This window comes from Littorina saxatilis, linkage group LG5, assembly GCF_037325665.1.
Source record: "Littorina saxatilis isolate snail1 linkage group LG5, US_GU_Lsax_2.0, whole genome shotgun sequence".
Lineage (NCBI taxonomy): Eukaryota > Metazoa > Mollusca > Gastropoda > Littorinimorpha > Littorinidae > Littorina > Littorina saxatilis.
This window is the reverse complement of record NC_090249.1, coordinates 18119264-18134154: the sequence shown is the minus strand read 5'-3', so window position 1 is coordinate 18134154 and position 14891 is coordinate 18119264. Positions and strand designations below refer to the sequence as shown.

General features: G+C 43.1%; 1 protein-coding gene across 1 annotated transcript in view; it reads right to left on the bottom strand.

Moving 5' to 3' along the window:
* Positions 1 to 549: 549 nt before the first annotated feature.
* Positions 550 to 14891, bottom strand: part of LOC138966457 (protein FAM135A-like) — a gene marked incomplete in the record, with an annotated part of 27362 nt that continues 13020 nt past the window's right edge. Inside the window, 12 exon segments of the mRNA XM_070338707.1 lie at positions 550 to 2551; positions 3039 to 3155; positions 3918 to 4028; positions 4355 to 4506; positions 5017 to 5114; positions 5453 to 5544; positions 6526 to 6629; positions 7080 to 7139; positions 8154 to 9738; positions 10180 to 10334; positions 10673 to 10746; positions 11111 to 11266. Of these exon segments, the coding sequence (XP_070194808.1) occupies positions 2346 to 2551; positions 3039 to 3155; positions 3918 to 4028; positions 4355 to 4506; positions 5017 to 5114; positions 5453 to 5544; positions 6526 to 6629; positions 7080 to 7139; positions 8154 to 9738; positions 10180 to 10334; positions 10673 to 10746; positions 11111 to 11266 (2910 nt within the window).

Genomic DNA, 14891 nt, shown 5'->3' with positions numbered 1-14891 from the left:
GCATTTGGAACATTGGAGAAAACAGTGAGTCACGGGTGACGCAATATCTACACGTACACGTACAGGTCTTTACTTCACATTCGACCATCTAGAACACTGTATTACAGTCAATCCACCTGCAACATTCCTCACAACCTTTGACTATACAAAATGTAAGACTCCCTCCCTTATTATAAAGACCCTATTTTCTCAGACTTTTTGTTCATAACCTGTGTAAATCTACCCCCGTTTTAAGACCCCCTCCTTTTTAAGACCTCATTTTCTCATCTGGAGGTCTCAACAGGGCGGTTCCAATGTTTACAGAGCCATTGGCAAGGTATGAATGTAGTCAAGTCACCCACAAAATAACCCTTTTACTCTTGATCAAGACAACACTTTAGGCCAAACAAAAATATATGTTGGTTTAGGGTAACCCGACCGACCCTATTTTTTCCCGCCGACCCTAAAACTTTTTTTTCATTTCTAAAAAAACCAAAAACTTTTGGCATATTTTGCGAACCATACCGAGACTAAGGGACGTAACCTCTTTTAAAATTGACTAGATTTAAGAAAAAAAAAGAAAAAAAAAAAGGCCGACCTACCGACACGTTACCATAAACCAACATATATATTTTTGTTTGGCCCTACAACAGAAATGAATAATAAAAAATCTTCCAACCAATGCACAATGATGTAACCGAATTTTCCTCTAGCCAGAGCACTAATTGCTGCTAAAAAGAAAGCTGCCCTGAATTGCAACCTCTGACGCCCCTCTTGTTTTATTTCCATGGTTCAGGGTTATAATAGCGCATGATATGTCAAAAATCAGCATGGTTTAATTGTCAGATTAAAGACTCACAAAATAAATCATCCATTTAAAGTTAGCAAGCCTGTTTCGCACAACTCAGTGCCTCCAGTATACTTTCAAAAACACAGTGCTTAATAGACGAATTCCGAAAATAACTCCATCAGGTTTGTATGGGTCGTGAGAGAGTTACCTTTTCTTCCAAAACGGCAGACAAACAATAAAAGGACCAATCACTAGTGAGGGGTGTGCCGGAAACACGTGATAGATCCCTTCATAGTTTGTCTGCCGTTTTGAAAGAACAGGACTGAGCGATCGAGAAGAAGAAGAGAAGAAAGAACAGGTAATTCTTCCACAGCCCATACAAACCCGACGGAGTTATTTTCGAAAATCGTCTATTAATTAATAAAAATGTGAATTGTGCAATATCACCTTCTGATCTGACCAAAGGTTAAGATCTTCTCCATTGTGCAAGACCGATGTTTGTTCTCTCTCCTTTTAGTATGTTAATCATGTACTTGACCGATGTGAAAAATAATCTGATGACCTCAACCAATACTGATATGAAATGAAATGCAATACAATGTACAACGCAATGTAATAAAATACAATAGAATATTCAGACTGAATGAATAACCAGAAGGAGCATTCCCCTCCAAATTTATGTGCAGTGTTCAACTTACACACATGAAGACACACACACGCACAGACACACACTCACATAGAGTACTAGCATTTACACACACATTTCGCTGCATTTGAAAAATATTGCATTTGTTTGTCAATACTAGTTTCCATTCTAAATCAGCAACGTAATTATAACTACCAAAACGAGACATTTTTTTCTGACATTAAACTAAATATTGCAACCCAAAAATACTGCACATTTCCTTCATCTTTTCCAGCAAAAGACACACATCATTATTTTCTGCTTTTGACAATAACTGACAACTGTATCGCCTTGAACAGCGCTTGCTGAAAGCACATGTACATGCCTGCCCGCACAATTCTAAACGCCCTTTTCTCATAGATACAGTGGAACCCCTCCCTTTAAGTCCTCCCTAGTCTTGCCAGCGTAAAATGCCATTCAGGTTAAAAGGAATACATTCAAAACTTTCTGGCAACAAAGGTCATCCAGATCTCAATTAATGCTACTCACAAAACAACTGTCTCTGAACCTTACTAATAATATCTGCCTCAGATAGCAGGAATAGTTCATTGCACAACCACACTGTCTAACGCTAAAACATCACAGTATTTTTTTAAGACTGCCATTCATTAACGAAAAAAATTGTCCAACCAAAAGACTTCTACGCCAAAGTCAAACTTCCACTTGAAATACTCCAAACAAAAGACATCTACGCCAAATTCCACTTGAAATACTTGTGGCCCGTGTGACACCTTTAAATGGACCTCATCAATATTCGCAACACATAGGAGGCTTTAAGTTCACTGCACACTCACACCCAAGATAAAACATCACACACAAACAAAATCTACCATCCACTCAGTAAATCAGAACCTCTGCAAATACAACAACAACAACAACAATGTCCAACTTTCACTTGAAATACTTGAGGCCTGTGACCAAGAGGAATTTCTCGATAAAAACTTCAGAGTCAAGGACAGCGATGTGTGCGGCACGACCGATAATGGTGTTGGCGGTGGAAGGAAGGGCATGGAAAACGTCGTAGCGAATCAGCTTGCAGGACGGCGTCTGGATGATGGGCGTCAGGACGTTGTCCACCATCTCATGGTACACTTTGCCTGTTGGAAGAGGGAACATTTTTATTTACTTTACTAATGTCCTTGGTTGTGGGTTTCAAAGGATCGTGACATTTTTTTAAGTGGACAAAACAAACAACAACAACAATATTATAAGCAAACAAGTAAGAACCTATGATAATTTCTAAATGCTAAAGTTTAATCCACCAGACCTTTATTTACTTTTTTTCGGCACCTCCCCCCTCTGACCAATCTCCCAAACCCCATCCATATTTCTCTAACTCCATTATCTGTGAGAGCCAACTTCATTTACAGAAGTGCAAGTAGCACAACAATCAATATCTTGAAACTATCATTGTCATACTTTTATAGAATAGTGAAACAAAGTGCTAATACACACACACGCATCCATACACACACACACACACTGACACACACATGCACGCACACGAACACACACACACACAAACACACACACACACAAACCATCGGCATTACAACCAACAAATGAAATTTGCGAATTACTCACCAAAGATGCTGCTGTCTCGCTGCGCTGCCTTGCACATCTCGATGCGAGAAGAATGGTAGGGAACATAGCGGTCCTGGGACGACCCCACCAGCAAGACGTGCTTGAAATACTGCAGAACTGAAACACCACCATCAAGTTCACAAGTTCAAATTATGCAAACGAACACCATGAGAAACACTGAAACAAAGGTCAACTTTTTTCGACGTTTTGTTTGCTTAACGCCCAGCCGACCACGAAGGGCCATATCAGGGCGGTGCTGCTTTGACATATAACGTGCGCCACACACAAGACAGAAGTCGCAGCACAGGCTTCATGTCTCACCCAGTCACATTATTCTGACACCGGACCAACCAGTACTAACCCCATAATGCCAGACGCCAGGCGGAGCAGCCACTAGATTGCCAATTTTAAAGTCTTAGGTATGACCCGGCCGGGGTTCAAACCCACGACCTCCCGATCACGGGGCGGACGCCTTACCACTAGGCCAACCGTGCCGGTTTTTTCCACAATAAGCTGTCTAATAATGAATAACTTTCTATTGCGCGAGTTCCATCAATTGGCTCCAGGCGCTTTACAATGTCATTTTAAAACAAACGAACAAAAAATCTAAGGAGCATAGACAGCATACAAACAACTGACACAAAACAACAACAAAAACACCAGGCAAATTGGGCTTACATGACAAAAGATAGTTACACACACACACACGCACCCTTTCAGTTTGTGAAATCAGTGGTTATGTTGAAATTTCACCTTGAGTCAATGATGCAGCAGAAGTAAATTTGAGTTAGAGTCATTTCGGAACATCATCGATTGCAGATATATATGAGCAATTTGCCTGATGAGCTACACTAGTACTAATTGCTGACTTTCACCCACCTGGCTTTTGGCTGAGCTTGTAGAGGAAAGACTGTCGTGGGTCGTTGGTGTCCTTGAGGGAGAGCTGCAGAAGGGAGCCCGACTTCTTCCATTTCTGCATGAACCACATGCCTGCCACAAAAAAGCACAATGAACGGTAACTTCACCACCGCAGCAATTCATATCCCCACAGGCTTACTTCCCTTGATATGAACACAAACAAACAACACACACACACACACACTGTGACACACACACACACACACACACACACACACACACACACACACACACACACATATGCACGCTCACAAACACACACACACAATCACAATCACACACACACACAGCCTGGCAGCTTTTTTTTTTTTTTTTAAAGCAAAGTGTAAATTAGGTATGGCAAAGTAATTATGTGAAAACAAAACAGTTGCGCCTGAGAGAAAAGAAGAAAGACTCACCCATGTTGACGAGGCCACTGTTGTTGTAGAGTGCGCCCAGATGGGGCCCGGAGAGGGAGAGGAAGGTGTACATCTTTGGCAGTAAATGCGTCAACTTGGGGCAAGTCAGTGCAGAGCGAACGATGATGTTTCCCAAAGAGTGCCCCACAAAACTGAAACAAAAGAAAAATAATTTAAAGATCTAAGACACAAAGGGACGTAAGAGCTCTAAAGAAAGATGGCATGACTGCTGTACTGATAGTACTGTAACCGAGTGCATGAAGCACAACAATCACCTTTAGAGGCAAAGCCAGTCAAACAGGGTTGAGAGTTTAGAGCTAAATAACTAATAGCCCTTTAAAAAATGCAAAGGTTCCCAAGTGTATATGTACAAGGAGACAGCAGCAGCCAGACCCTATCACAAACAGAACTCTACAATTGACAGGTGTCTAGCCAGCGACTTAGAAAAATCGTCATGCTACAATAAATAGCCCGCGCTCTTTGCCGGCAGACAACTCTGCAGAGCCTGCTGTGAAGGGGAGACTACCGCGTCACCCTGTCACAATAGGTCCAGCTGTCTATTTACCTTCATATTAATGTGAGTACAACATTTATTTCTCTTTCTAGCGCACAGTCACTGTTGTTCTTCACAAGCCAACATGAAGCAGAAACATGTTCCTTACCTGATGCGTGACACTTGGCTACTGTAGATCTCCATGTGGAATAGAATTTCCTCCACAAGCTTGTCCGTCATCTTCTGAAAGTCGGCAAAGGTGTCTTGCTGCAACCAACACACAATGGCATTTATACAATGGACATTCAATACCATACGTATTATTCTGTGTGTGTGTGTGTGTGTGTGTGTGTGTGTGTGTGTGTGTGTGTGTGTGTGTGTGTGTGTGTGTGTGTGTGTGCGCCTGCATGTGCGTGTGTGTGCGTGTGTGTGTGTGTGTGTGTGTGTGTGTGTGTGTGTGTGTGTGTGTCTAGGTGTAGGTATACAAGTCACAAACAAGTGCAAAAATCGACGTTTTCCAGAAACAACTGTCGGTACACTGTATTTTCAAGCGTTGTTGATCCCAACAGCATCTACTAATCCTGTGATGTTGGTAGCTATCGTACCTGGTTGCGTTCTGACATGAGGAACTCCAGCCTGTAGCCAGGTAAGGCCATCTCCAGGTAGGTCCGAACCAGCCTCAGGTCAGCACTGTTACCTGTGTACACACCATTCAGTCTCTACATCAATACAGTGTCAACATACAGCCTCTACACTAATACACAACATACAGACTCAAATCAATACACAACATACAGCCTCTACATAAATGCACCTGTGTACACAACATACAGTACATCAGTACAGCAATCACAGATAGTTTTTTTCATTTTTCATTTTCATGACTTCATTGTCCCATCACTGGGAAATTCGGGTCGCTTCCTCCCAGTGGAAAACTAGCACAGGGTTGCGCTACCAAGGTTTGTGCTTGTGTTATAAGGTGTAATCAGCCACCTTTCTTTATTTGGTGTTTAACGTCGTTTTCAACCATTCAAGGTTATATCGCGACGGAGGGAAGGGGGGAGATGGGATAGAGCCACTTGTTAATTGTTTCTTGTTCACAAAAGCACTAATAAAAAAATTGCTCCAGGGGCTTGCAACGTAGTACAATATATTACCTTACTGGGAGAATGCAAGTTTCCAGTACAAAGGACTTAACATTTCTTACATACTGCTTGACTAAAATCTTTACAAACATTGACTATATTCTATACAAGAAACACTTAACAAGGGTAAAAGGAGAAACAGAATCCGTTAGTCGCCTCTTACGACATGCTGGGGAGCATCGGGTAAATTCTTCCCCCAAACCCGCGGGGGTAATCAGCCACCTGCACTTGTGGCAGAATGACTGAGGTCTTTCACGTACCGCAGTGGTGACACGGGGGCGGAACAAGAATACCATCTCTGAGTCTGCACATCAAGTTGACCCTATAGTCCGTACCAGCCCACATTCAAACCCATGACCCGCAGATCACAAGTCCAGTTCTCTACCAACTGAGTTTCCAGGGGCCCCTCCATATCAAGAGAAAGCTCTGTCATCTGTTAAGCAGGGTTTAAAACAGTTTTCCCTGCCACCAGAAGAAGAAGAAGAAGAAAGCAGTAAAAACAGAAATGTATGAAAGGGTTTGCTGTCACTGACCATCCAGGCCATGGACACAGACGATAAGGTGAAGGCCTTCTCCATCGTCATACTCTGTGGGGGTCAGCAGGTAAGGCAGTGTAGATGCCAGGCAGGAGGATTCACTGTAAAGCACACATATTCAATCACAATTAATTACCTTTACATGCAACCCCTCCACCCACAAAAAAAAAAATTAAAAAAAAATTGTGGTTGCAGTAATTCGACCTACTTATTTTTTTCTTGTCGACACTAAACTTTTTCGTCAACAAAAAAAGAAAAGAAACAAAAGAAAAAGGATAACACACACACACTTACACATGTATATATGTAGGCTTGCATACACATGCACACACACAGTAACACACTAACAAACTGCAGCAGTCTGAATTTGCCTTAAAAAAGACATTTGTTCAGAGTCAATCATTAACTTAAAGAAATACTGTTCCTCTATCATATGAGTCAGGCTTTACTCTAAAGGGAAGCAACTGCAACACGAGGAGAATCTAAACTGAGAGAAAAACGACTTAGGCCCAACATTTTGTACTAAAAACCAGCATTTCCAATTGACAAACCTGTATAACTGTCCGGGATAGTTCAGTGAAAGCTTCATGGTTTCTCTCAGGTTCACAAAGCTGCACAAAGAATGAATGATGAGTTAAGGCACAGATGAATAAACCAATCGGTCCTACAAAGAAGAAATCAACCCTTTCGCTGCCTGTAGGATGTCAGCTGAAGTCCTGGGTAACTTGCTTTAACAGGCAACAAACCGTTCAAGAGACAACACAGAAGAAGAAGAATAACAACAAACAAACAATGTTTGCTTGTGTGGTGTATTCATTTATACATCAAGGGCACATAGTAAGTTGTCAAATCAGGTAAATACAGGTAATGCTTTGTATATTTACTGGCAGAAAACAGGTTAAAGGAAAAAGGTAGGATAGACAATAAACAAAGAAAAAGATATGTGAAACCAAGTTCATTGTGCCTAATCGACAACAAGTATGAAACAGAACAAATAATTTTCAGTGTCGAAAGAGACAAGCAATCAGTTAGTTGTGGTCAAAGTTAAATTTCATTATTTACTGGATGCTTGTGTTTGAGAATGAATGCTGCAAAATAATTTAACTTCAAAATGGTAGCATCAATGTGAGGAACCACACCTATTACCCCCAAAGCTTGATAAGAGTAATGGTCAAGTAAAAAAATAGTAATCTGATGACAAAAATAGTAAACCAGTGGTTACAAACGCCAACATTAGCTACACAAACCTAATTTGAAGTGGCATCTTAAAATCGTAGTCTGGTCTCAAATGGAGTATTTTCCCCCCCAAATCCTAAAAAATAGTAATATATTACTCCAAAATAGTAAGGGTAAACAGGTCTGGAGGAACAAAATGTTGCTTCACTTTAAAACAAATTGACAGATCAAAAACACAATAAGTGAAGAGAAACCAACACACTCTACACAACAAAACCAATACTGTGAAACATCCTATCAAGACCAATTTCTTTCAGACTTCCTCCTTTTTACCACCCTCCTTTCTGAGACGTTCTGTTCATAGCCTCTATAAATGTACCTCAAATTTAAGACTGCCTGGCTTTAAAGACCTTGAAAGTTGTAAAAGGGAGGTAATTCACTGTACTCACTTGACGGTGCTGTGTCCCACGGCAGACACAAGCTTCCGGGCCTGTTCGCTTTGCTCCACCCAGCGAGACAACTCCGGATAAGATGACGACGACGAAAGTCGAGCCCTCTCCCTGTGCAACCCTTGCGCAGTCCTGGGCCGTCCGAACAAGCTTTCTGACGCACGCTGACCCGCTATTTCGGAACTCTCAAAATTCCGGATGATGTCTGTATCGCTGGACGCCCTGTGGCAATGAACAGGACTGACCTGCATAGACGGAGGGCCAGACGCGCTTTTCTCACGCTGATTTTGTTCGTACTCCTCACGCAAGAGTTCAATGACAGTGATCTTGCGGTCTGTGAGAGGGATGGCCAAGCCATCGGCAGTGCTGGCGGCTGCAGGCAGCATGTCCAACGACAGCCCGTCGAGGCTGCAAGGCGGAGCATCGGATATTATGCCCGATTCTCGCGACACAGTCTGTGCAGACATGGAGGAGAGGGACTGATTATCACAGGTAGTGGAGGGCGTGTCCGCACCCGCACTCACTTTGACGCCAGAGTCTATACTGGCTGCGCTTCCGCTCTGAACACCCCCGCCCTCCAACAATTCATCGTAACCGTTCTCAACGTTTGTTTCGTCGTCATCGTCTGTTTCGACTGCTGTGCTGCTTTCTGCGGTGGCCTGGTTGAGGTTACAGTCTACAGCAGATATTGATAACACGTCTTCTGTGATACTAGAACCTGCCGGCGCCTCAGCTATACTGCTGTAGTTAGGTGAAGGGTTTTCTCCTTGGCTGTGCGAGTCCTGGGTAGTAAGGCAGTTTTGTAGAGTGGGGGAGGAGGACGTAGAGGAGGGGTTCCCTAAATTGTCAACAGTGGCTGCAGAAACGTCACTCTCAGCACTGTCTACCACAGGAGCGGTTAACGAGCGTTTGGCTTTGAACACAGCTCGCTTCTGTCCTAAACCTTCAGCCAGATCGTTACTGTTGGGGTCCACGGCCCCCGACCCCTCTTCTGACCCCTCCGTTACCTCTGGTGTGGATGGGGGGATGGCGATAGGGGCTGTGGCTGACCCTGCCTGCGAGAAGTCAGAGAACTCCGGCAGCGAAGCGGTGCTGCCCCGACCCCAGCACGTCCGCGAGAGAACCGAAGTGGTGCTACCGGCCGCTCGTAACGGAAACGCCACCGACTGTGGCCGCTCCCGCTCTCTCTCAACCAGTTCGCCGCTGAGTGGGGCTTTGTAGGTCCCCAACATGACCACCCGCGAGGGGTCTTTGTTGGGGTTGGGCACTTTGCTGTAGCCAATCAGCATCACTGGCTTGTCTTCCTTCAGCTTCGTCTTTCCAGCCTCTTTCTGGATCTCCAGCTTCTCGGCGTCAGTGCACGAGTAGGACGACGGGCGCTTGAAGGCCTCTGGTTTGATGTTCTTGATGAAGTTTTTCTTTGCCCTTGCCTTCTGTCGAGGGGTCACCGCTACTTCTCCATTTTGCGAAGAGTTGGAGCCGGAGGACAGAGCGTCGGCTCTGAGCTTGGGGCTGTCGGCCGGGTGCAAAGGGGGCGAGGAGTCTCCCTTTGTGTCCGGCTGCCTTTCCCCTGAGGCCGCCCCACCTATAAGGATGACAAAATCAAGCTTGTCACGTATTGCTTCAACAGAAAAGAAAAACACACCTATAACTGTTTTAGACAGTTTTAACCCACTTTAGATGGAAACTGGTGCTATAGACTGCAGCAGCTGACCACAGAGGTTGACCACAAAACAATGCACAAAGTAGGAGACATACTGCATCTCTGGGCATTTATTTGTTTGAATTTTAGAAGGATATTACTCACCCATTCTCAGTAATGAGGTGCAATTGCTGTCGCCTTGGGTTAGAAAGTTTTCCAGAAGCTGAGAAGTCTATACCTACGTGCAACAAGAGGAAGTTAGATTTATGTGGAACCAATCTCCAGAAACGAGAGAATAATAACAAGCACTGAAACGAACAAGTAACTTTCATCTGCTGATGTTTTATCATTAAGCAAGACCATTGGTAAGCAAGAAAAGCTGACCTAGTGACCAGGAGTCATAGTAGATGTCCTCAAAGATGATTGGCAAGGTGGTGTTGTCGCCATCTAGGTCTGCGCATTCCACAGGCAGTGGCTGTAGTTGCTGGAAGTACGCCGAGTTCCTCACTAGAGCTGCCAGGGCGTTGTGACCGTGAACACTGCACAAACACACATGATTGCAAAAATTAATGATAATAATAATGAGGGTATTTATATTGCGCAAATCTTGACATAGTTCTAAGCGCTTCACAAAAATAGTCATACAAAAATCACAAATAAACAAATTATAAACAGTAATGTACTTGATGAACATTTGTAAACAAACAAAAAATCAATTACTCTCTATTACAACCACAAAAATCGCTGCATATGTTAAATTAAACACAATATGTCTTTCATTGTAAATAATGTGACATTTAAGAATCAGAGTTTCTATAAGGTGAAATAAGATGCATGAATGTAGAGACATTGCCATCAATTCAAGCGAGTCACATACCCAGGATCATAACAGGAAAGACATCCTGATTTGGGGTGTTCCATGGTGAAAAAGGCTTCTGCAAACCTCCGCACCTGCACAGAAAACTCCACTTTATTCACTGCTTGATGCCCTTCTAGGTACGGCAACAGTAACAAATCATCCATTTCTACATAAGCAGAGAATTTGGATCAACTGCATATTTTACACAGAACTGAACACTTCAATAAACCTTGAAGTAGCACTGCTGCAGTACAACCCATATTTTAAAATCCCCTAATTGATCAAAGACTCCCGTTCTTCTTTCAGTTGGCTGTTGAATGTTAAGGATGGTGAAGAGAGGGGGGTGGGTGCTGGTGTCGGGTGTGTGTGTGTGTGGGGGGGGGGGGGGTGTGGGTGCACACAAATCCCATGCCTGACTACTGAAAGAAGTACCTATGTGATTGAGCAGACACTGACCCTGATGTTGTGGTGCTCCTTGGCGAGGATGGTGTGGACCTCGGGGCGGAGCGTGGCGACCTCCAGGAACTGGGCCCACAGGATGACGTTCTCCGCACACAGCTGGGTGATGTCCGTGATGGCCGCCTGGATCAGGTCCTCCTCGTCGTTCAGGCTCTGACAACGGGCAATCCATTCAAGGAAGAATGAGTTTCAAGGAAATAAATAACGCTGGGGGTCAAGGCTTTATTTCATGAAGAATTTTGGCCTTGTAAATATGAATGTAACCTCCTCTGGTGACAGATACATGGTGCATGTAAAGAAAACCACTCTTTTGTCCCTCTCAACTGGGTTACACTATAAAACATGTTAGTTACAGGCACACGTACAGTTCCCAATTACATGCATTAGCCCAAGTAACACGCATATATTGAATTCCCATTGGTTTCCCAGTGGTGAATAAGTGGGAAGAGGATGGGAGAGTGGGCCCACTCCCATCCCACAGAACTCCCACAGTCAAAGCTATGGGAAAAAAGTGGTATAGACCTGGTCCGTCCCTTAGTCTCTGGGAAACAAGCTTGCACTTCGACAGAAATGGGATAAAACAGGGATGAAAACTGAAGGGAAAAAAAAAACTGAAAAAAAATTCGAAGGCGCGTAGCGCCAAGTTTCGCAGGCGCGAAGCGCCAAGATTTCTAGGGGGTCCGGGGGCATGCCTCCCCGGACATTTTTTTTTTCAAGGGTGCAATTTGGTGCAATCTGGGGCTATCTGAGCCTTAAAATTGGATTCAAACATGGCCCCAAAATACATACAAAATGAAGCAATTTGGTGCTCATTTGAAAGCAAATCTACTTCTTTTTCAGGCATTAAAAAGGGATTACAACAAGCTGGTATTGTCATGAAATATATATATATATAGAATTTTATATCACTTTCAGACTACTAGGATGGGGGGGGGGGGGGGGGGGGGGGGGTCCAGGGGCATGCTGCCCCGGGAAAAAAAATGTCAGTGGGTGCAAAATAAAGAGAGAGAGAGAGAGAGAGAGAGAGAGAGAGAGAGAGAGAGAGAGAGAGAGAGAGAGAGAGGAGAGAGAGAGAGAGAGAGAGAGAGAGAGAGAGAGAGAGAGAGAGAGAGAGAGAGAGAGAGAGAGAGAGAGAGAGAGAGAGAGAGAGAGAGAGAGAGAGAGAGAGAGAGAGAGAGAGAGAGAGGGAGAGAGAGTGTCAACAATCTACGACACGACTGCCAACTAGTCTCGGCCCGCTCAAAAAACAATGACCGAGACTTTCAGGCCTGACCATACTTAATGTTTTTTCCGCAACACACGCACTTCACCACGCCTTCCTCGTCCAATTTTCGGATAACGTTCCCAACTCGAACATCATCGATGTGTTTGTCCATCCAATCCCATCGGAATTTGTTCTTGGAGCATGAATCGGGAACTCGATCCTTGTCACGTTGGAGAACTTTCGCGCTCGCCATTTTGTTTGAGAAGGATGAGACTGTTTGTCTTTAAACAGAAACCGTACTGTAAAAAAACCGGAATCGCACAAATAAATCGGATGGCCCATTGAAACTAATCGGAAAAGTCGGAAAAAACGGAGAATTTTCATCCCTGATAAAAGTGGGAATTCCCTCTTCGTTCCAACACAGCGCGCGAGGAAAATGTTCCGACGCTGCGAGCGCGAGTCACACTGCGCGAGTCAGCAAGTTGGCAGTTGCCCCATCGAGATCAGTGACGTCACAGCACACGCTGTTTACACTAGACTCGTTTGAATCGTAGCAAACGTTGAAGAATACTATCATTCAAAATACACCGAAGTATTTTATATGTGTGTAATTATTGCAGTTCTGTTAATAACAACTGTTGTCTTTAGAATGGTTTATTTACTCACGTGATGACTAAATATTTTCAAGGATTTTTGTTTTCACTGCGGGACTATTATTCTGCCCTGTTCAGTTCCGCGTTGGGCCTGCCAATTGAGAGTGTTTGAAATTTGCAACAATTGCCGGCGACTATACTGTGAATACATTCCGTGCGCGCGAGTATTGCATGTGCATGGATCAAAGATTACATCTGTAGAACACCGAGTGATATAATGGCGGCTTCATATTCAACAAAGCGAAGAAGATTAGTGGGATTACTGTCAAACTCAAAGGTTGATGAACGCATGAACACGGCTTTCCTACGTGGCCGCGCGCGCGCGCGCGCTCGTAATCCAGCGTCAAGTTGATTTGAGTGATTAACAAGTCGCGTAAGGCGAAAATACAACATTTAGTCAAGTAGCTGTCGAACTCACAGAATGAAACTGAACGCAATGCAATTTTTCAGCAAGACCGTATACTCGTAGCATCGTCAGTCCACCGCTCACGGCAAAGGCAGTGAAATTGACAAGAAGAGCGGGGTAGTAGTTGCGCTGAGAAGGATAGCACGCTTTTCTGTACCTCTCTTCGTTTTAACTTTCTGAGCGTGTTTTTAATCCAAACATATCATATCTATATGTTTTTGGAATCAGGAACCGACAAGGAATAAGATGAAAGTGTTTTTAAATTGATTTCGACAATTTAATTTTGATAATAATTTTTATATATTTAATTTTCAGAGCTTGTTTTTAATCCAAATATAACATATTTATATGTTTCTGGAATCAGCAAATGATGGAGAATAAGATAAACGTAAATTTAGATCGTTTTATATATATTTTGTTTTTTTTACAATTTTCAGATTTTTAATGACCAAAGTCATTAATTAATTTTTAAGCCACCAAGCTGAAATGCAATACCGAAGTCCGGGCTTTGTCGAAGATTACTTGACCAAAATTTCAACCAATTTGGTTGAAAAATGAGAGCGTGACAGTGCCGCCTCAACTTTCACGAAAAGCCGGATATGACGTCATTAAAGACATTTATCAAAAAAATGAAAAAAACGTTCGGGGATATCATACCCAGGAACTCTCATGTCAAATTTCATAAAGATCGGTCAAGTAGTTTGGTCTGAATCGCTCTACACACACACACACACACACACACGCACAGACACACACACATACACCACACCCTCGTCTCGATTCCCCCCTCTACGTTAAAACATTTAGTCAAAACTTGACTAAATGTAACAAAAAATGAGTCATGTTTGGGTCGTCTTCTGTCTTTTTAATTAACACGAGTGATTATGCGCACAGTCAGTCTATAAAAATAAAGACTGTCAATCACAATGATCCAATAGCACGCCAATAAACGAATCAAGATAGTGAGTCGCTTGAAAAATGTATGTTCGATCTTGTTCAAACCCGTAATATCATGGTAAAGTCAATTTAAAAGTAACAATTCAAAGTCGTAAATTGAAACAAACATTGAGAAAAAAAAAGGAAAACAAATCGTTCCACAGAGAAATGTTGAGAACAAGAATGTTTTCGAGTAATAATGTAATAGGAAACTCTTACAAAAATAACTATAAAGAAACACGAGTCGCTGAAAGCATTCACTCAGTCAGTGTAAGTGTGTACAAGTGGTCGCAAAACACGCTTGAATTATCTGTCCTGTCACGTGTTCTATCCCGACGTCATCGCCCGCTAATCTATTTTTTTAGCACTACACCGCCTCACTTTTGCCTTTTTCATAATTTGCTACTACGTCATTTAAGTTGACGTCATCTCGTGAAAAAAAACCATCTGGCATAATATACACCATGTGGCCGGAGCTCAGCTAACCCAGACTAACATTACCGACATTTAATGATATACGATACCAGTACACGCACAGCCATGTGATGACCTTAGGGGCAAATTACACCTGCGCAGAGT